This window comes from Taudactylus pleione, unplaced genomic scaffold (genome assembly GCF_031769625.1).
Source record: "Taudactylus pleione unplaced genomic scaffold, aTauple2 ptg000256l, whole genome shotgun sequence".
NCBI classification, from domain to species: domain Eukaryota; kingdom Metazoa; phylum Chordata; class Amphibia; order Anura; family Myobatrachidae; genus Taudactylus; species Taudactylus pleione.
In genome coordinates this window covers 25,309,069-25,332,487 of record NW_028284658.1, presented here as the reverse complement: position 1 = coordinate 25,332,487, position 23,419 = coordinate 25,309,069, and the positions used below count along the sequence as shown (strand labels likewise).

The 23,419-nt window shown below is 42.7% G+C and overlaps 1 protein-coding gene across 1 annotated transcript in view; it reads left to right on the top strand.

Annotated features, from left to right (window-relative positions):
- The window catches only part of CNTNAP1 (contactin associated protein 1), a 123,312-nt gene that overhangs the window by 85,413 nt on the left and 14,480 nt on the right, over positions 1–23,419 (top strand). Inside the window, exons 14-19 of the mRNA XM_088480857.1 lie at positions 1,750–1,906; positions 3,421–3,548; positions 6,674–6,847; positions 8,027–8,245; positions 15,422–15,661; positions 18,214–18,441. Of these exons, the coding sequence (XP_088336983.1) occupies positions 1,750–1,906; positions 3,421–3,548; positions 6,674–6,847; positions 8,027–8,245; positions 15,422–15,661; positions 18,214–18,441 (1,146 nt within the window). The remainder of the gene's footprint in view (positions 1–1,749; positions 1,907–3,420; positions 3,549–6,673; positions 6,848–8,026; positions 8,246–15,421; positions 15,662–18,213; positions 18,442–23,419) is intronic.

Here is a 23,419-nt window from a genome sequence, read left to right as displayed (position 1 = left end):
TTCAGCTTACTATTTTGACTACCGAGACGCTGTTATTTGAATATTGAGTTATCTTTCTGTATATATGCCACATAATTCACGAAGCATACTAAGTATTATTCTCCATCAGGGGGGGACTGCCGGGCCTGTAGTCCTGGGCCCGGAGAGAGAGGGGGGCCGGATGTCAGCATTAATGGATTGGTCATTATTATATCGGCAGCCAGGGAGAAGACTCGGCGCAGGCAGCATTCCAAACAAGTTGCCAGCCGCGAGCCAATTAGAGCTTGCAGAACGGCAGCCAATCAGGAGCGGCCGCTCCTGATTGGTTGTCCCGCGAGCAACCAATCAGCAGCGGACGCTCCTGATTGGCTGCCGGTCCGCAAGCTGTGAATGGCTCGCGGCCAGTGCCATATTTGAAGTGCAACTGACGCTTTCTATCTGGTTGCCGGTGCTAGCCTTTCACGGTGCATCCGCCCCGACCCAAGTCCAGACAGCTTCCCGTGTCCTGTGCCTCTCCCCTAGGGGGCCCTGCCTATTTCATTAATACTGGGCCCCACAATTTCTGGTGGCAGCCCTGCATATACCTACACTCAATTGTACATTTTCTATTGAAAGTTCATTTATTTCTATTGGGTGATCATTATTCTCTTTAGTATTACTGAAAGTATAGCTTCTTTACTTGAAGACATTTTACGAGTTGCAATTTAGATGAGGTAATGTTAATGTGTACCTCCTAGTTTTTCTTTTATAGTATTACTTTTCATGGTACATTCTTGTTCATGTGCACCTCTTCTCGATTTTTATTTCTCTATATACTTTGTCCCTATGTATTCCCTAATTAAGCTGCCTGCACTGCCCCCCCGCGATACTTTGATTATAGCTATAGCCTGTTTAGAGAACTTTCAAATGTTTACTAGTGTGCACTTTATATTAGCTAACTAACTTTACAATATTCTCATTTTTATACACTTTTTAAGTGCTGTTTAAATTACTGAGAAGCTCCAATATCATCCCTCATGTTAGGTTGCTAAAGCGGGCTTGCTGATAATTAAAGCAAGGATTTTTTTCATGTTAATTTGTTTGTCCCTGTTCTTTGTTTTGTATACTCAAAATCTTCTGGTCTTGGTCTCTGGGGCCATTATATTTGAGTTGAGATCGCTTATTGTTCTCTTTAGTATACAATACAGTGAATTGTACAATTTCACTTGGGAGTAGTCTGTGGTGAAAGCCGTGGCTCCCCCCTTTTTGTTTTTTCTTAGTTTGGAAAATTAGAAAATGTTTGTGGAAGAAGCTTGGTATAACAATGCACAATTTTATATGTTTTGCATATTATTACAACTTTATTGTGCGTTTACATTACATGTCATATGCAATATGTCTTACTACTTAAGCTTGGCATCACATTATGCTTTATATTATATGCTTTGCATATTTCTAGGATTTTATTGTGGATTTCCATTCCATGTCATATGCAACGTCTTTTATTGCTTTTTGAATTGTTACCGATATCACTGTTTCACTTCGACCTTTGTACTCATCTCAGCATGTCTTGTGTAATGTCTTTACTAATTGTTATGTTGAATTGTGATGCTTGTGCTTCAATAAAAAAAGGGAAAAAGAAAATTATATGCGGAATGCCTATATTCTGTGTGCGACTGCGGCTGCATCTGCATGCGAAATGCTACATTACAGGTACAATGGATACTTTTACTGAGAAAGATGTGATACCATGTTGTCCATTTTGACAATTTTTGCTTTATATTTTAACAGTGGGACTACCATACAGCTTCTGGATGGGGCGAAATAATGAAAGACATTATTACTGGGGTGGTTCCAACCCTGGTATTCAAAGATGTGCTTGTGGCGTAGAGAAGACATGTGCAGATCCAAGATATTTCTGCAACTGTGATGCCGATCACCTTCAATGGTATGTATATGTAACTTGGGGTGATTTTATATTCAGCACAAGTGACCGATTAAATAATGTAAAATTAAAGATATTATTCCACATACTTTTTAAAATTGTATATAGGCACCTGAAATGTTTTAGTGGTCAGGCAAAGTCTTTATAGAGATTTGTAAATTCACGTTCTAAATTTCAATTTGTGATGGTTAATAACCAGCCTTCCTTTGTTACGAATTGTAGCGGCATTGTTAATAAATTAGCTTGCTCAATTTAATGTACAGCAATTCTGGCAAGTCTGCCCGATATATTAAAGCAGTAATAATTTAAAAAGCAAAACCAACCAGGTAATGTCACTTAGGGGACGAATCAATTGTTTTTTGGGTGCCAAATGGAGCAATTCAATTGTTGCTTAGTTTGGGCTCCCGTGCATCTTTCGCGTTCCCAAAAGCACAGGGTTTAGCCACATATAGCAGCTAACCTGTCTAAAGTCTTGCTTTGGGCACCAAAACAGCCGACTTATCGCACATTTCTGCTTGCCACTGTGGGAGGCTGTGAGCAGAAATGTGACTAACCGCTGCTATGCGTGCCCCAATGGAGCAACAATTGAAATGCTCCTTCGGGCGCCCATTAGTTTAGGTGCCCTATAAAACAATTGAATCACCCCCTTAATGTCCATAGAAATGGCTTGTCTTTCAATATCCCAATAGCTAAGTGTGAAAATAGAGCAAAATGGACTGGCTACCCCTGCTGGGTACTGTTCTGTAAAAAAGAAGGTATGGCTGCTATTGGGAAAGAGAGAGGGGTCCTCCCACCCCAAGTAGCTAAAAAGAAAAGTCACAAAAAAGATATTCCATAGCCCTTTAAGAGGTGAAACGCGTAGGTGGGAGGATCTCTGCAGACCGGGTACTACAGAGTTCTTCCTATACACCAGTTACCCGCATGTGCTGTTTGCCAGCAAACCAACGCCTGTACACCAGTTCAGACTGTCTGATAACAAGGTAATCATTCATACATGCTCTAAGTGTGAATCAAGGTATTCCTCTACATTGTGACGCTTGGAATATAAAGTTGCATGTCACACTATCACGACTGTATTGGAGTTTTGGACTTTATGCTGAGAGCACTGGCATTTTAAGAAGGATTGGATTTATTTGGATTACAATTTTTTTGAGCGTGATAATTCTCGCATTTATATCATATACACATTTTTTTGATCTTACTTTTTCCTTGGATTTTTAATTCTGTTTTTATTTTATCTTATTGTATATATGTTGTATACCGGTATTAGGAGTTTATACCCATATATAATGTGACTACATACTACCTATATTGTTTTATTTACAGTATATTAATAATAAATATTCATATTCTTTACCATTCTATATCGTGGTTACATTAGTTATTGGTCAGCAAAACGCTTTTATATATCAATTTATATGTGTTTGCTATTGACTGAAGGTGGTGCGCTGGGAGATTTTTTTGTGGCCAATACCTAAGTGACCATGTGTATTCTTTCTGTTGTGAATTTTGTTTAGGAGATATGACAAAGGTTTACTGACTTTCCGCGATCATCTACCAGTGACCCAAGTGGTTGTAGGAGATACTAACCGTTCCAGCTCTGAGGCCTGGTTTTTAGTTGGACCTCTACGTTGCTATGGAGACAGTAAGAGATGCATATCTCCTAACTTTACCAGTTTAAAAATCATGACTCCTCTGCCAAGCCTGCATGCAGATATGCCCACTTAGTCTTCCTTATCCATCTAGTTCTTTTTCAGAGCTTGGCAACACTAGGCCAAGCTCTGACAAATTAACACATGTTCTGTGGCTGGCTGAGCAGAACCTGATGTGAGTGTGCATATATCCTATAGTATTCCTAGTAAATCAGTCCTGGAACATGTGTAAGGGATGAATTGGCAGCAGGGCCGAACTGGCCATCTGGCACTAATGGCATATGCTAGAAGGACTGATGGGTAGATGGGCCGCTCTGGAAACTTGAAAGCTTTGCCGGGCAGTGTAGCTGCTCATCCAGCAGGCAGAGAAAAGGGTTGTGCTGCCAGGCCACGTCCCTGCGATGGTTGGCCACACCCTAATGATATGTGGCCAATGCTCCTTTTCAAATGTGGGCTAATCAGCCCCAATCCTTTGCTGATTGGCAGACATAGCCCAAACCCCCAAATCTGTAGTGTATACACAGAGGGCCTGATTCAGAGCAGGACGCTCTGACCAGAGCGCTCGCTCTGAATCAGGGTCCTCCTACCTGAAAATGGAGCGGCCTCTTGGACGCTCGCATAGCTGTGGGTGACCACCCACAGCTATAGCGAGCGTCCATGATGATGGTCGCGATGGTCAAGACCATCGCGACCATCGGGCTTGCGACGGAGACCCTGCGGTAGGGTCTCGCTGCCGCAAGCCCTGGAGTGATTTTGGCTCTATCAGACCCAAAATCACTCCCACTGACATCACTACTGATGTCAGTGGGGCCGGCTTCAGACGGTAGGCGTCTGAAGCCGGCCCCCACCAAAGGGGGCGTGCTGTCAATCAACATCGACAGCACGCCCCCTTTGGTGCGAGACCCGGAGCGACGGCTACCCCGTTGCTAGCCAGGTCTCGCGCATGCGCACGACGGAGCTCCCTCCATCGTGCGCATGCGCAGTAGGGCACCATCGACCCGCTTGCGAGCGTCCTGCGCTCGCGAGCGGGTCTGAATCAGGCCCAGAGACAGAAAATAGAAAGGCAAATTATCATTAAAGAGTAAATCCACTTTCAAAATATGATTTTGTCTAGGCACACTTGTTTATTTAATAAAAAGAAGATTTTTTTTTGAACAAATGGGGCGCAGATCTAGCAGCTTCAAAAAATTAGATCTTTTCTTGCCCAGAATACAAGAGAATCAAAATATGTACAATAAAAATATAGATAGTACTCTTAAAGTGCTTATGACATAAAAGTTGTTGTATACTCATAAAAGTCCTTTAGAGCTTATCACTTTCTGGAGATGTTTCCTCTTCAAGCAATGCATATACCGGTACATAAAATGAAAAAAGAGACAAAAAAGCACATGTGTAGAGTTGTTTCCAAAGTTCATAAAAACTTTTTCATACAGAACACCTTTCTAGGGAATACATTTCTCTTTAAAATTTTCTGGGGTGTGATGACGTACCACACTCACATATAATCAATAGGATATAAATCCTGGAAAGGTATCTTTTTCTTCTTAAAGGATTCTTAGACAATACAAAACTTCAACACCCAACCAGAGGAAAGAATTTTGGACGTACCCTACTCACTTCAAAAGCCGTAGGGAAAAGTATGTAAAGGTATCTTTATCCAAAAATGAAACACGCACCCAACTCACTTGAAAGAGTGCAACAAGAAACCCATCAAGGTATCTTTATCCAGAGATCCTCAATATGCATCCAATATGAGCCAATAGATGTTTTTCAGTATTTATTTAAATACATATATATCGCACACACGAACAAAAATGTAAAACTATAAAAAATCTGCACATAATATAATGATAGAGAAAGAAAAATCACCACTTCCAGGTACAGTTGTTGTACAAGGGTACAATATTCAGAAAGAAACCGTCCGGAACAGTCCCCCCAAAAAATGCCCAAGTACCTTACTGGTATTGTGGTAATTCACTACCCCTAATATCCTCTCAATGGTGCAGCAATCCTCTCACAACCAACGCGTTTCGATATCTAATCTCTTTCCAGGTCCCTTGTTTATTTCCACTGAACTTAAAAACGACAGAAGATCATGGACAGACCTGAGATTATCACTTGTAGCCAAATAAACAAATCTGGAAAAATCTAAATTCTCTGAAAGGGATATTCCTAGAAGTATTACAGGACTCAGTTTGTTTTTTCAATTTGAGATTGTGGAATGAGATTACTGTATTAAGACAATAAGATCTAAAATGTTAACATGACCATATCAGGAGCTCATGAACATCTAATGACAATTAAGGGAGTAGTACATTGTACAGGGCAGAATACATATTTCATGACATTATTACTCAAATCAAATATCTGTTCTGACTTCATAGATTCTATACGATTTACTTTAATAATATTTATGTCATTAACCACTTAACTGGCCAATATTTTTTCCAAAAACACTCACTGTCATTTTTTTATGACTGAAGATGGTAAAGAACATGTATTTATAACTTATCCAACACAATTTTATTTAAAATAAAAAATTTTTTTGAAACTCATAACATTAATATAGATTTCTTAATATATCATTTATCGATATATCCAACCATCGCGACTTTGCATTCCCCCGGCAGCTGCTCCTCTAAACAGCCACTGAGTATACACTGAGGGGGAGGGGGGGATGGGGGGCTGCTCTTCATTTACATTTCCCTGGTGGCTGCTCCTTTCTGCAGATCCCGAGTGGGGGTCCTGCCATGCTGCCTGATCAAAGTGATAAGGTGCCAGCCAATCAGCTCCCAACTGTCATCTAACAGGCTGTGTTTGAAAAATGACAGTTGGGAGCTGATTGGCTGGCACCTTATCACTTTTCACTCTGTCTCCTAACACTGCTTAGTAAATAGACCCCATAGAGTTACTGGGAGATCCCTGTCATTGGCGGCTGCTGGAAGATTAACAGTGGGCGTTTCTGACTAGTCGGATTGTTTGCGACCATGTCCGGTAACACACAGCCTGGCGTGGTCACACACAATGCGACCATGCCAGGCAGGTGGTTAAAGATAAATTGGTGAATGGGTGTACAGGTGCAGTGTTTGTTGACATGTATTTTCTCACTGACTGACAGGGAATACATGGAATGCTGTAACATTTATGAAAGCAGCCAGCCTTATTTTCCCAACCTTCCGACCAGAGAAAAGCATGGATATCTCCTTTTACTTCAAGACCACCTCCTTGTCCGGGACATTTATGGAGAACATGGCCAGTGACTTCCGGATCTTCATCAGAATTGAACTGAATAGTGAGTGAGGCTCTCTCATTTTTTCTGGCCAGGCTAGGAGTTACAATGGTTTTGATAGCTGTATTCTATCTATCTATCTATCTATCTATCTATCTATCTATCTATCTATCTATCTATCTATCTATCTTTATTTTCAAGTAAATAGTACCGAGTAATTTAATACTAAAGCTAATATTTTTGTTGATGTTTATAGGCATAACAAATATTGTACTTTATTAGAACATTGGCCTCACTTTGTGGACCAGAAATTGGTGTGCGTCTGTGTGTAGTTGTCTTCAGTTTAATGTCAAATGAATTGAACATAGGGCCTGATTCAGAGCCACTCTTAAGCGGCCGCTCGTTCGCTCCGAGCGATGTTCGCACATCTGCGCATGCGTATGGGTCGTAATGCGCATGCGCCAACCAGTCAGTGCGGTCGGAAATCGTGTGTTCGCAAAATTGCGAGTGCCTGCTAATTTGAGTGACAGGATGAGGCGTTTGTGGGTGGTAACAGCGGAAGGTGCTTGAAAACGGGGAGTGGAGATCCGAACGCAGGCGTGCCAAACGGTCAAAACGGGCGTTTTAAGGGTGTGCATAATTAACAAAGCAGCGTCATCGGCCATGTCACTTGGTTGTCTCTTAGCCTGAACTGTTCGCATGATTGCGGTAGGAAAATCCAACCAGAAGCACTGCGAGCAGTTCAGACGCCTTTCGATGTACTCGATTAATCTAATAAATGGCGGAGATGACGTATGATGCGAGCGGCCAGGGGGCGTCTTTACAAAATAGCGAGCGCATGTTTTGTTTGCTCGCTCAGACATAGAGGCGTCAACAAACCGCAAAGAGCGAGCGCTCAATTTAAATAGCCAGCCCCTTTTTCTGAACGAGCGAGTGCAAATAGCGTCCGGCTCTGAATCAGGCCCATAGAGTTTAAGTTACACACTGTTCACCAAGAAAAAAAAAGAAAAAAAAAAGCATGTTTCACAGTGAATTGAGAGGTTAAAACCTTAAGAAACTGGTTCAGCTGACAAAATGGCTGCCCCCACTATATGTAGGTGACTGGCCTTATCAACAGTCTATTAGGGTTTGTGTCAATAGACAATTTTTATATACATTACATAAATATTGTTCCTCAGTAAAAATAAATTAACAATGCTGTTTCTTTATTAACCGATTTCCTCCTGTTTACAATTTCGCCAGCAACAAATGACTTGGTATTTATTTATGATATTGGGAATGGTCATGAAAATGTGACTGTAAAGTCACCACTACCCCTAAACGACAATGAATGGCACCAAGTGAAGGCTGAAATGAATGTCAAGCTTGCCCGGCTAAAGGTGGACAAAATGCCTTGGGTGATCCGCAACTTTCCCCTTCAGACCTACCTCAATACCTCATATGATCGACCACTTTATGTAGGTGAGTTCACACGAACTATTTAATAATTTATCTAAGTGTCACTGACAAAATGGCCTCTGTTGTCTAGTTTAGTTTGTAGCAGCTGTAGTTTATGTGTAGGCAATAAATGCACATTAAGGGTCTGATTCTGAGTTGGACAGATCTCTGCACAGATGCAAATGGCGAGTTTTAGCATTCAACGCATGCACAAATGCAAATTTACACGTTTGCACATGTCCTTTGAGCGAAAAGTTCATCCCAGGTGCCCAGAGGCAAAATAGATTGTGGTGCCCTCCACGGTGGCTCTGACTTGCACATACACTGACGACACATGCACAGTAGCAGAGCTGGAGGGGGGCAAAGGCCCTGTCCCGGCGACTCACAAATAGTCCATCTGAGCGAATAAAGATTCCTTATTGCGGTGATAAGGAATCTTTATTCTCGTGGGCTGCTCACATGTGATAATAAATTGAGCCCTAAAAGTTTTATTGTAGCAATTAGTGCATCACCGTAGTGAAGATGTCTAGTACCCCTGTATCAGTGCCTTGCACAGCAGGATAGGTGTTCGGTGTCCAGGACTCTTTACCGCAGCAAAACTCTGTGGATGCAAAAGGCAGCCAGTCCTGCCGGGGGACCACCAAGGGGCTGCAGAGCAATGAAAGCAGTGACTGCAGCAAATCTCTTATGAAATCTGCGGAGGCTGCTGTAATTTTTCAGGAGCTCTTGGTAGTCCACGCCCCACTGAAAGCTGGCGCCCGGAGGCCAATGCTTCCATTACTTCAAGGACTTACGCCACTGGTCCATTGTATTCGGAGTCAATATGTCTTTCTGTAAAATTGAGTCATGTATATAGATAAGGAAAGCCCGTTTCAGATTGATCTTTTTTTATATATATATATATATATATATATATATATATATATACACACACACTGTATGGTTAAGTGGTGAGTCTACAATGGTGTCCCCTTTGTGATGTACAGTATAACTTCTCACTGGCATCAATTGAACTTTCGTAGAGAAAGGAAAACTCCAGATGGAATATGGAGAAATGGGAACAATCGATAGCCTCAGAATTTCACTAACATTTTTGTAGTAGGGTTGTGTCTGCACATGTTCGATGGAGCGGGTTGATGGAGTGGTTTGGATGAAGCTTGCTTATACAGAAATGTGTCCATAACCTCCTGAAGCCTGCAGAGCATAGATAGTGCAGTCACACTTTTTTTTTTGTATGTTTTTTTTAAATTTGTTTAGAGTTAGGCAGATAGATTAGGAATAGAAAAAGGTGGGATGGCGCTAGTATCACATATAAAACATAATATAAATATAATTGCATAAAATGTTTATTACAAATATAGTTAATACAGTACTGAATGTCAATCAAAACATTAATATTAACATGTAAAAATAAAATAGATTAGTATATTAACACGTGTGTTGCGAATCGATATATTATAGCAACTCATGTATCACATGGCTAGAAATTGATACAAAAATGAGGAAAGAATGTATTAGAGTATCTATTTCCAAATGGCTGGCAAATGTGAAGCTCCAAATGGATAACCTGGTTAGGATAGACCAGAAAATGGTATGGCTGCATCATTTCATCTCTCTGGAGAGAGCGACTCTATTGCTGGACATCCCACTGCCTCACCGATTGCAGTCCTCACAGCGGGGCTTTGGTTGTGTCCTACAACCGCCAGAGCGGCCAGTCCTCCTTGGTACACACATGTGTATTCACTTCGCACACTCCTCGGCACTCTCCAGCTGCATACCAGCCTCTTAACAACAGGCTGGCACCGCATCCATTTCTGGAGCAACATACCATCATTGCCTTGGGGTGAGCCAGACATGTGAGTTATTTAACATAGGATAATCCATATGCTATCCGGATCAATATGCTCTATTGACTGACCTTTATACATCTACTGCAATTTATTATTATTTTTTATCATTAACCATATACGGATCCATACTATTTTCTGGTCTATCCTAACCAGGTTATCCATTTGGAGCTTCACATTTGCCAGCCATTTGGAAATAGATACTCTAATACATTCTTTCCTCATTTTTGTATCAATTTCTAGCCATGTGATACATGAGTTGCTATAATATATCGATTCACAACACGCATATTCTGGTGCAGAGTGTTAATATACTAATCTATTTTATTTTTACATGTTGATATTAATGTTTTGATTGACATTCAGTACTGTATTAACTATATTTGTAATAAACATTTTATGCAATTATATTTATATTATGTTTTATATGTGATACTAGCGCCATCCCACCTTTTTCTATTCCTTACATTTTTGGGCACTTTGTGCTCATTGGGAGTGTTGGCATACTCCCAGGTGGCAGGCAGCTGTGTCTATATTTAAATTTATTTATTTCACTCCATTTTATAGTCAGTTGGTATACACTCCCTCTTGGCGCTTGGTTATTTCTCTATATCTTAGGCAGATAGATTAGGTCACAGAAAGCTGAAATGGAACCCCGTAAATGTAAAAAACTATTACATATTTAACTATATAAGCGTATATATATATATAACGCTTGGATGTGAACAGTAGCTTAATAAAGTATAGGTAAATAGAACAAGTTAATGCTATTAAAGCTTGAATGCAACCATGAAACACTGATAATCTGATACAATCAGCATGAGCAAATGTTATGCAAAGTGCTGCAGAATATGTGTGCGCTATATAAATAACTGATAATAAAATCACTATAGATGTGCGGGTCTGGTTCCCAGAGAACCAACAACAACCGAATTTAGGGGTTCCCGAGTTGAATAGAGTCCGAGTTTTAAATCCGTTTGGGGTTCCGACTCGAACCAAGTTCCGGCTTAGTTTTTGGTTCAGGTTTTAAAAACCGAAATTGGGTTTTGAGTTGCATGTAAACAGGTCCGATTACATGTTTGTTTGTTTTTTATCTAAAAAAAAAATACAGACCCAAAACTAAAACCATAACATGTGAGGGTGGCAAAACCAAAACATGGGGGTCCACGCACATCTCTAAAAATCGCTATATCCGAAAAAAGCTAAACCTGTAATAATACAAAATGGCCACTGGGTGGCTACATAAAGAAAGATACAGAAATGACTCAGCAGAAATAGGAAAATGGTGCATAAAAAGACTAAAGTCACAACCATATTGATTACAAATATGACTGATAAACTGTGTGTCGATCCAATGGCAATCCCACATAGAGAAATATGTAGTAGGGACTAGTGAAAATGTATTTACATATGTCATCCTATGGGGTCCATTTACTAATTATTGGGTTTTGAGTGACCAGCAAATTATAATCTCGAATAGCCACTATTGGACCTTTTTTCCAAGACAGTCACCAAGGGCGGTATTCAATTAGCGGCGAAAACTGACATTTTTTTCGCCATTGGCGAAAACGGATGTTTTTTGCCCAAAAAAGGGCGATATTTTCGCCAAAAAGAAAAGAGAGAGAAGCGCAGTAGAACTGACAGTATATATATATATATATATATATATATAAAAATAAGCTACTTAATAATAAATAAATGATAGACTGTAGGAGTCAAGTTCAGAAATAAACAATCAACAATAATTTGATAAATGAGTATAGTACATAAATAAGTGAAGTCAGAAATTGAGCCAAAAAATAAGCAGCTATATATGCCAAGGATCAAATCCTTACAAAGGTAAAAAATCATTTATAGTTGCAATCACAATAAAGATCTGGTAAAAAAACTGTAAACAACGGTGGATACAATGTATCATGGAGACTCATGAATGAGACTTTGGGAGTGTAATCACTTGTTGCTATATCTGGATGTAATCCAAGGCACTGAATGTGGTAGATAAAATTGTATATATCCGTTTTGAACTGACACACCAGTAATTATGAGCTCCCAAACCATAAATGAGCAGACGGAGTTCCTCTCAATAAAGTCATAATGGTAATATTGATAAGAGACAAGGACTCACTTGGTCTGTCTGTAATGTAACGCGTCTGGGTAAGGTACCTTACAGCCGGGAAGTAGCCCGGACCTGGTCGTGAGGGAGAATCCCAACAGGCTGTCTCCTCTGCAGTGTTCCCGGCTGCCAAGTGGGAAGTGTCTGCGGCAAGTGGAGACGAAGGAATAGGGTGTCTGCCGGATCTGTACTGGACGCCGGTTTTGCGTGTTTTCCTCCAGGTAGGACACGCTGTGAATCGGATATCAGTGCAAACCGGTAAAGTGGATCAGTGCTGCTGCACGTAGTGAGTGCTAGGTTGACGTTACGGGGGGTTGTGTGCAGCTTGACGCGTTTCTCAGCAGTACGCCGTTTCCTCAAAAGCAATAGTGGTCCAAAGGGTTCTAAAAGAAATCCCTAAATTTTTAGGCAAAAATAGGGATTTTGCATTTTTTTTTGCCTGGTCTGGGATGGACAAAATTTTTCTCCAGTTTTCGTTCGCCAATTGCGTTTTTGCCAGTTTTTTTGCGAAAATATCACAGTTTTTTTGGGAAAAAACGGTTGTTTTCAACAATGGCGATAAAAACTGATGTTTTCGCTGCTAATTGAATATGGCCACAAGTATCAACTCCACACTTCCTTGAGTCTTCTCGGGAGTTTGTCTAACCACTTGTGAACTTTGGGCAGAATATATGTGACTGGGATAGATGGTTTGTCAATGGAAACAGTTTTTCACGGTATCTCCAATAAAGTATTTCAATAGATAAGTGGCAAGTATATCTGACTTACCTGATCTATTGGATTCCCTCTTGGATATCTGTCAACTGGTTCATTATATCATTACTATGTTCATAGGGGGTCATTCAGACCCACTCGCGAGCGGCAGTACGCTCGCAAGTGGGTCGATGTTCCCCACTGCGCATGCGCACGATGGAGGGAGCTCCGTCGTGCGCATGCGCGAGACCCGGCGAGCGACGGGCTTCCCATCGCTCCGGGTCTCGCACCAAAGGGGGCGTGCTGTCGATGTTGATTGACAGCACGCCCCCTTTGGTGGGCGTGCCGGGGGCGTGCCTGCCAGACGGAGGCGTTCCCATGGGAACACCTACTGTCTGAAGCCGGCCCCACTGACATCACTAGTGATGTCAGTGGGAGTGATTTTGGCTCTGATAGAGCCAAAATCACTCCAGGGCTTGTGGCTGGGAAACCCGACCGCAGGGTTTCCGTCGCAAGTCCGATGGTCGTGATGGTCAAGACCATCGCGACCATCTTTTTGGACGCTCGTATATGCTGTGGGTGGTCATCCACAGCTATATGAGCATCCAGGAGGACGCTCCATTTTAATGGAGGAGGGCCCTGATTCAGAGCGAGCGCTCTGGTCAGAGCGTTCGGCTCTGAATCAGGCCCATAATGACAACCTCTTTTATCTGCTGGCTTAATCATGATTTGCTTGCTCTTTTTCATATATTTTTTTATACTGTCTTTCTGCCTTTGTTAAATTTTGTCCATTCTGAAGTTTGAGGGTCTTTTTTTTTTTTTCAATTATTCTTGAATAATTTATCAAATGTTTCAATAAAACACCATTTTTGTGTGTAGGAAAGAATGTTGATTTTTTTTTTAGATAGATTAGCTGTATTGGTGGGGGTACCGTATATTCAGAGATTCTTCTCTGCAAAGATTTTTTAAGTGATCTTTCTAATACATTTCTGTACATTTTTTGTAAATCAATAGATCCTTCAACCTAATTGGATGGTCATAGGCAAACGCAGGGGTAGTTTCCAGTTGCCTGGGAACTTCCCTCACCAGCCCACACCATGGCCAAAATAGAAATAGTATATAATACAATTTTACTAATGCTGCATGTTCTCCTCAGTATCTGAAATTAAATTAGCTCCACCTGTGGATCATTTAACAAGTCTCAGCCAGTAATGAATACACCTGTAGACCAACTAGGAGATCTGGATATAGGAGCGCAATGCTATAACCTATAGGTTTAATTATTAATACTGTTATTCAGTGCATAAGGAGACCAATATGTACATATATATCCAGGGCAGTGCTTGGTTCTTTTGCTGCTCTCCCAGAATCCCATTTGCTCTCATGTTATGGGATGGTGACCATCTACTGGCATACTGTGATCGCTGGTCCTGTATATGTTGGAATTATGACATACACTCCACTTTGTATGAGTGCTAATTATGCCCGCTTCATGGATTGGCCACATTCACTCTAAAATCAAGCATTTGGAAACTCCCCTCTAGAAATCCTGTGTTTGCCCCTGTTGTGCAAATATTAACCCTTTTTACAGTAGCGATTGATAGTATTCTGTTTGACATAGTATTGACTTTTATATGTTATATTCTTTATTAATGTATTGATGTGGTGGTAGTGCCTGTGACTAAACTATTTGCCTATGATATGTAAAATGAATCTCTATCCCAGCAGTCCTTGTGAACTGCAGGACAAATATAACAAACAAACTGTAGGCAGAGTATGTAATAAGCAGTGAGATCCCACTTCCTGGCACAATAGTCCTGATATTTTCTACAAATGTAGCATCGCACAAAGGGCCTGATTCATCAAGGATCACAGCTGCTTATGCGCACACAATCTGATGTTTTTTTCGCCCTGTGCATGCGTACACATCGTAGTGCGCGAACCAGCCGCTGTGATCGGAACTGCGATCGCAGTGGCGATGCAGACCCATCACAGGGTGATTGACAGGAAGTGCCCTATATGGGTGGTGACGGGGGGTTGGTCGGGCGAATGCAGGCGTGCCAGTGCGTTTCAACAGCATTGCATGGGCGTGCATAAATTACCCTCTGCGATACCACGCGCAGCCTGAGGCCTCATAGCGTGCACTGAAGTTGGTAGCTCCTGAGTGAGGTCTGACCTGCCTTAACTCTGCGTATGGGTCTGATGTTACTCAATGTTACTGATTATTTCACTATGTTGCCAAAGTATACGGATGTGAGTAAGGGGAAGTGGGCGTCCTTGTGTTAGGCTGCGTTCGCAATGCGAATGCGAATGCAAACATTTGTATATCAGCGCTGATAATAGCAACTGCGTTGTGTGCATATAAGCAGGATAGCGATCCGTGCTGAATCAGACCCAAAGTACACATTTCAATTTAGCCTAACCATACAATAGCCCTTTATTTGGCATAAATCACCTTAGCAGTAGCTGTGCAAATCCCCTGCTAAACACCAACTGTATAGGTCATCCATTTCGTTATCTGTACCTTTTTATGTTTATTGATCACAGGTACTGCGGATTACAAAATGAAAGCATACATTGGTTGTCTCCGTGGACTTCGGATGAACGGAGTGACCTTAGATTTGGAAGGCAAGGCCAATGAGACATTAGGTGTGAGAACCAACTGCACGGGCTACTGTGAGAGGCCCCGGATGGAGTGTCAGAATGGGGCCCGCTGTGTAGAGCGATACAGTTACTACACCTGTGACTGCAATGGAACAGGCTTTGAGGGTCCTTTCTGCACCAGAGGTAATGGAAGATGTCTTTGGGATGGTCAGGCAGATGATTACATGATTTATCATGCAGAAACTAGACCTACGGCATCAGAAACAGAACAATGATGTATAAAATTGGCAGATAAGATCAGGAGGAGCTTTTTTTTAATCAATATAAATACCTTTTTTGATTTTTTCTTAAATCTAAAGTTTCTATGTCAATTACCAAAATGGAATTAGGGTCAAGTGTGGAAAAGGAAATGTCTGTGACTGTGACACACTCACTTCCAGTTCTTAGTAATGTTAAGGAATTACTATAGCAGTCAATACAGCTGCCACTCATGACAACTATGAACAGTTTATTGGTCAGGTCTGGATCTGTTTCATATTCACATATACTACACTGGAGTTCAACACTTGTCACTTGGTTATAAGCTGGCAGCTCATATGTACTGTAACATTACAAAATTGATCAATCCATAGCTCACTTCTGTAAAGCAGTGAAAAAACACACACCACCTGCTATAGCCCGCTGCAACAGGTGTCTAAATCAGGGTTTTCCAAATATGGTCCTCACGCGCCCCCAGCAACTCATGTTTTCAGGATTTCTGTGTGTGGGTACAGGGAAATTAATGACACAGCCCAGTAGACTAAGGAAGAGATTTATAAACTTTCTAAAGTGGACAAGTGCAGGTGTTGCCCATAGCAATCAGATTCTATCTATCATGTATCTTCTGTAAAATGTATCGCTTGAAGTTGATTGGTTGCTATCGGCAACACCTGTACTTGTTCTCTTTTGAAGGTTTGATATATCTCATAAGTCAGGAGCTGTTGTGGGGTGTAAGAAGTCCAGATTTGCTCTAGGACCAGGTCTTTGTGACCTTCCTATAAATCAATGCCTGTTTCTAAATTACACATATTCCCAACATTTCTGAATAATTACTATCAAATTAACAACTCCCCTGATGCACCTAGGCCATGCCCACAATATTCCAGTCATGCATTCATTTGTCTTTGCCATAGCGCAGTCTGATAGCCACACCCACAGAAAATTGGAACTGTCCAACAGAAATAGACTGAGCCTGGGGGAAAGGGCCAGATTAACAATGGGGTGGAATGGGCTCCAGCTCCAGGCCTCCGCATAAAAATAGGCCAATCGTCATCACAGCATAATGATGATCAGCCACCAGTTGGCCACACAGTTGGCCAAAAATCATGAGTATTCAAATTTTGGCGCCCATTTATCAACGATGGTAAACACCAATGCAAGTTTTGTTTAGTATCGCTGTGATACAAACAAAATAATTACTGTTATATACCAATACTTACCCCTCCGACGAGGTCCTGCGAAGTCCTCCTCCTCTGTGAGGTCCTCTGCTGGGCTGCTGGCAGTCTAACGCTGCCAGCGACGGTGATCCGGTGTTATGCGCTTGCACGACGGTCCGTATGTGCATGACACGGGTACCGGCCAGTGCCTGGAAGGCTTTGCTGGATCCGGAAAGGCACCGCCAGGTCCCATTGCAAGCAATGGGGACCGCATCGCTCTCGCCATCTAAAAGATGGCGAGACTGATGCTGTGACAAACAGAGGTAGTATTACATTACCGCTGTTTGTTAAATCCAGAAAGGGTGACATAACCCCTTTAGCAAGCACTAAAGGGTTTATGCTTCGTTGATAAATGGGGGCCTTCCTTTCTATTTCCTTCTACATATTTAGGGAGACATTGGGGCTGATAGTGTAGGGGAAGCACACACCCACATGGCACTGGCCACACCCACATAGCACTGGTCTCACCTCCTCCCCTTAAGTATAGGCCCTTGAGCATCTTCAGCCCAAGGCCCACGTGGCCCTTAATCCTGCCCTGCTGGGGGATATAGGTACATTAGTATCATTATCTATTAAATAGTTGTAACAGAAATTTGTTCCACAGATCTTTAAAGTTACCCATTTTTTAAATGTGATTACCTTGAAACAAAAATATTGTTATAAAGATACCAGTGAACTGCAAAGTACAGCATTAGTAAAAGATGTTAGTTGTCAAAAAAGGAACAGTGACTATATACTGCATCCAAGAGTTATAAGAAACAACTCATTCTAGAATACCCCTACATTGTTGTTGATGCTACCTGGTGCAATAGGAGTCCACCTACAGAATATAAGCAACCTATGGTATTACACTGTATAAAGGAAAATGTAAATGTTCTAATTTTAGGAGTAACTTAATTATAAGCAAATAGCAATAAACAGATATCATCTAATTTGTTCTCTGGGATGTTGATTTTGCAGTCAGTTTGCTGTTTATGTCATCAACATGTGTAAAGTGTATGTGTCACCTAGATACAGTTTTTGAATTATACAATATTCATGAGAATTACTGACATGTGAGACAGAAAGTATATCACCTTTTCGTGATGACCTAATGAACTAGTGAGTTCACTGTCATTTTCATAAATGCTTGTTCAGCCCAAACAATGGCTGCAAACACTGGGTACGGGTCTGCTTCACATTTCACAATAATCTACTGTATGTTACTAGGTCTTCTGTTGTTCTGTTTTTGGGTTGAATGGTCTTTCAATCTTTCCTTAGACATTGGCGCATATTTTGAGGCAGGAACCTGGCTACGTCACAATATCCTGTCGGCTGGGATGGTGGCCGCCCAAGAATTTGCCAAAGTTGTGTCCCTTCCACTTTTTGTCAACAACCTCACCCGCGAGGAAATTTCATTTAGCTTCAGGACGACTACAGCCCCAGCTGTTCTTCTGTACATCAGCTCATTCTCCTCTGATTACATAGCATTCCTTCTCAGACCGGATGGTGAGTGGTCTCCTATATGTTTCCCATATGTTTTATAAAGTTTCCAATATGTTTGCCGAAAAAAAACAACCAGTTATCTGAAAATGGGCCACACATTTGGTTGCTCTATAGTCGAGAGTTAAGGCTGGCCTATATGATAATATACAGTATAAGCTTCACAAGCTAGTAGGTCCTACATCAACTTTGGCAGGCATAACATGTATGATCACACAAGTCAAAATATAAAAAAAAATAGTTGCACAGAAGTCTCAGCTATATGGCGAAATTGTAGCTTGTAAATGTAAACAATGTCTCAGTATTCTCACTAATAATAATACTACTACTACTACTAATAATAATAACAGTATTACACAGGCACCCCCCTTTATTGAATGAAGTTGAAGTTCATCAGTCCATGGGCCCCTGTCAGGGCTCTGCCGGGGATCAGCGCGGCCTTACCTCCTCGCCGGCTTCCTTTGATCTCCCGGGCGGTCGGGCAGCTGGCGCGGCGGCTGAGAGGACGCTGAGCATTCTCCCCGTGCGTAGGGGACTGCGGGCAGTCCGGTGTCTGGACTCGGGGTTCCCGGCATGGGCGCCGCCATGTCAGTCGGCCCATGTGACTGTACTTCTGGCCTGGGATAGGTGAGCGTCAGCTGATCGCTGTGCACCTATCAAAGGGTTCTGTGGGGTATATAGCCTGCTTCCACCTTTCTGCAAACTGCCTGAACAACGGTTGTCTCCTAGTCCCTAGTTGAGTTCCGGTCCAGGTTCCTGGCGTTCTATTTCCTCTACAGTGTGTTCCATCTCTGCCTGTGTGCCAAGACGTTACTGTGATCCCTGTGCAACAGTGAGTTACCATCTGCCTGTGTGCTAAACGTGTCTCTAGTGAACTTCTTGCAACAGTGTATTACCATCTGCCTGTGTGCTAAACGTGTCTCTAGTGAACCTTGTGCAACAGTGATTACCATCTGCCTGTGTGCTAAACAAGTCTCTAGTGAACCAGGTGCAACAGTTAATTACCATCTGCCTGTGTGCTAAACGAGCCTCTAGTGAACTTCATACAACAGTGAATTACCATATTTGCCTGTGTGTTAAACGTGTCACTAGTGAACTTTGTGCTACAGTATTGCCAGACTTCTTTACGTTGTTTGTGGATCACTCCACAGTGCCTTAAACCTTAGGCATCTCTTATTAGGGCCACGGTTATTTGTGTCTCCAATTCCCACTGAGCTCGGGTACCTGGTCAAAGGACCGCGACCTGCTCACAGGGTGCAGCTAAGCCCAAATCCTGATTGGAGGGGTCACTGGCGAACACCATCCTGTGGGTTAGACTCCGCACCATTGCCCAGGTCTCGTCAACACTCGAGAGCTGTGGATGGGGAGAACATATATCCAGGCCCCTCGCCTTCGTTTCCTCCCGCAACCCTGACCCAGAGTTTCCACTCCCCCAGCGCCAAGCGTGACAGTTTGTTCAGGCCGCACAATGGAAGCCGCTGGGTCCCAAGGTACAGGGTCCCTTCAGGACCTGGCCTCTCGGATGGATAACCAGGAGGCAGCCCAACAGCAAGTGGCCCAGTACCTGCAGGAGCTCTCTAGACAGCTGGTCTCGATCCAACCTACATTGGCATCTATTCTCCCGGTTCCACCAGCTGCAGCCGCTGCACCCCCTCCACCTGTTTTGCCTCAAGGGGCTTCGGGATCCAAATCTCATCTCCAGTTGGCAACCCCGGAAAGATTAGATGGTAATCCCAGGCGGTGCCGAGGGTTTATTAACCAATGCGAGATCCAATTTGAATGTCTCCCCCAGAATTTCCCCACCTCTCGAGCAAAGGTGGCATATGTTATTTCCCTGTTGACCGGGGCTGCTCTGGACTGGGTCTCTCCCCTGTGGGAACGAGCTGACCCCATTGTGTCAAATTATAAAGGATTTCTTTCAGCATTTAAAAGGATTTTTGACGAACCAGGCCGCTCCGCTTCAGCCTCATCCGATTTGCTTCGTGTGCGCCAGGGGACCCGATCTGTTGGTCAGTATGTAGTTCAGTTTCAAACCCTGGCATCTGAGCTAAAGTGGAACGAGGAAGCTCTCAAGGCATCCTTCCTCCATGGACTATCAGAAAGGATGAAGGACGAGTTGGCCTCCAGAGATTTACCGGAGTCCTTTGCTGATGTCATCTCCCTCTGCATCAAGATCGACCTTCGCCATCGGGAACGCTGGGCTAGTAGAGGCAGGGGGGAACGCTTTCAGGTCCGTACTCCTCGTGTGAACCAGTCTTCTCTCTCTCCTAGTAGTGAAGAAGAACCCATGCAGGTCAATAAGTCCAAGCTTACAGCTGTAGAACGCAACAGGCGTTTCCAAAATAAATTATGTATTTATTGTGCTGCTCCCGACCACATTTTGAGGAATTGTCCTCTGCTTGCGGGAAATGCGAGACCCTGACTGAAGTAGGGAGCATTCAGTTAGGGGTTATGTCCAAGTCATCCCAAATAACAGACAGTCTTCTACCAGTATCGCTTTCCCATGGGTCCAGGACAAAGAGGGTTAAAGCTCTAATTGATTCCGGAGCGGCAGGCAATTTCATTTCAGATACTCTCGTTCGGACTCTAGGTATTCCTGTCGTTCCATTACCCAATAAACTAGTACTCTCCGGCTTAGATGGTAAAACAGTGCTAGGAGAATCTCTTTCTTCTCTCTCCCATCCAGTATCCATCAAGATTGGATGTCTTCATCAGGAATGGCTGGAATTATTTGTGTTACCTAAATCTCCCTATGAGCTGGTGTTGGGGCTACCCTGGTTAAAAACGCACAACCCTGTGTTCAATTGGAATAAGATGCAAATTTTGTCCTGGGGATCAAGTTGTTTACAGAAGTGTTTGACCAAGGTGGTTCCTTTGCGTAAGTTAACCACAGTTACCTGTCCATCCGAGATGTTCTCTCCACCCTCTATCTCTGTGGGTCCCTCTCAGTCCAATTTACCAGAACCCTAAAAGGATTTTGCTGATGTATTCTGCGAACAAGCGGCAGATAAACTCCCTCTGCATTGACCATGGGATTGTGCTATTGACCTGCTTCCGGGGAAGACCCCTCCTCGTGGCCGTGTTTATCCATTATCTGTTCCTGAGACTACCGCTATGGCAGAGTACATTAAGGACAACCTTGCTAAAGGATTTATCCGGCCGTCATCCTCTCCTGCTGGAGCAGGGTTCTTCTTCGTAGGAAAAAAGGACGGAGGGCTCCGCCCTTGTATAGTTTATCGGGGCCTAAACCAAATTACGATAAAGAATCGGTATCCACTACCCTTGATTTCCGAACTTTTCGACAAGGTCCGAGGAGCTCAGTTTTTCACCAAACTAGACTTACGCGGGGCCTACAATTTAATTCGAATAAAGGCAGGGGATGAGTGGAAAACCGCTTTTAATACTAGGGATGGACACTTCGAGTACCTGGTAATGCCTTTTGGACTCTGTAACGCGCCAGCTGTATTTCAAGGCTATGTCAACGAGATTTTTCGGGACATTCTCTATAAATTTGTGGTAGTTTATCTCGATGATATTTTAATTTTTCTACAAACTTACAAGACCATCATCGGCATGTACTAGAAGTGTTGTCTCGTCTCCGAAATCATCGTCTCTTTGGAAAGTTGTCAAAATGCCTCTTTAATCCGACCTCGGTACCCTTCCTGGGGCATATAATCTCTGGAAAAATTCTTCAAATGGACCCTGATAAACTGAAAGCTATTACCGATTGGCCTCAGGCTACTTCGTTGAAAGCTACTCAACGTTTCTTGGGTTTTGCAAATTATTATAGGAGGTTCATTCCACATTTCTCCACATTGGTCTCTCCTATCATTTCTCTCACAAGGAAGGGAGCCAGCCCATCCTTTTGGCCTGATCCAGCAATACAAGCTTTTAAAAAATTAAAAATTGCATTTTCCACAGCCCCAATTCTCCGCCAGCCTCAGCTGGATCAACCATTTACGGTAGAAGTGGACGCATCCTCTGTTGGAATTGGGGCCGTATTGTCTCAGATCACTGAAGATGGGAAGATCCACCCCTGCGGATTCTTCTCCCGGAAATTCTCTCCCGCAGAGAAAAATTATATTATTGGAGATCAGGAACTATTAGCTATACGCTTGGCACTAGAGGAATGGCGTTATCTTCTGGAAGGAGCTAGATTTCCAGTTACGGTCATTACAGACCATAAGAACGTAACTTATCTACAAACTGCTCATAGATTGAATGCCAGGCAGGCCCGATGGTCTCTTTTTTTTTTCCAGGTTCAATCTAAGGCTTCAATTTCGCCCAGGCATTTTAAACAAAAAAGCGGATGCTCTCTCCCGTTCTTTTATGACTATGGTAGAGGAAGAGGACCATCCGCAGATACGTCCAATTCTTGATCCAATTGTTTTCGCTCCTACACAGATATCCTCTCCGCCTCCGGGAAAAATTTTTGTTATTCCCAGTTTACGTAAAAAACTGTTGACATGGGCTCACGCTTCGTTATTTGCTGGTCATACAGGAATCACTAAAACTTACCAATTCCTACTACGTTCCTACTGGTGGCCCACCATGAAGGGAGATGTCAGAGAATTTGTCCTGTCCTGTATTAAATGTGCGCAGTATAAGACACCTCGCAGGAGGGTGATGGGTCCATTACGCCCATTACCGGTTCCAATTGCCCCATGGACTCATATCTCTATGGACTTCATTTCCGAGCTACCTCAATGCAAGGGACACAATACGGTATGGGTGGTCGTGGATCGCTTCTCAAAAATGGTACATTTTGTTCCTCTGGTTGGTATTCCATCGGCTCCTCAATTGGCTAAAATATTCATCCGGGATAACTTCAGATTACACGGTCTCCCTAAGGAGATAATCTCTGATCGTGGGGTCCAATTCGTGGCCAAATTTTGGAGAGCCCTGTGCAATACATGTGGAGTTAAATTAAAATTTTCTTCAGCATACCACCCTCAGACGAATGGTCAAACCGAAAGGGTTAATC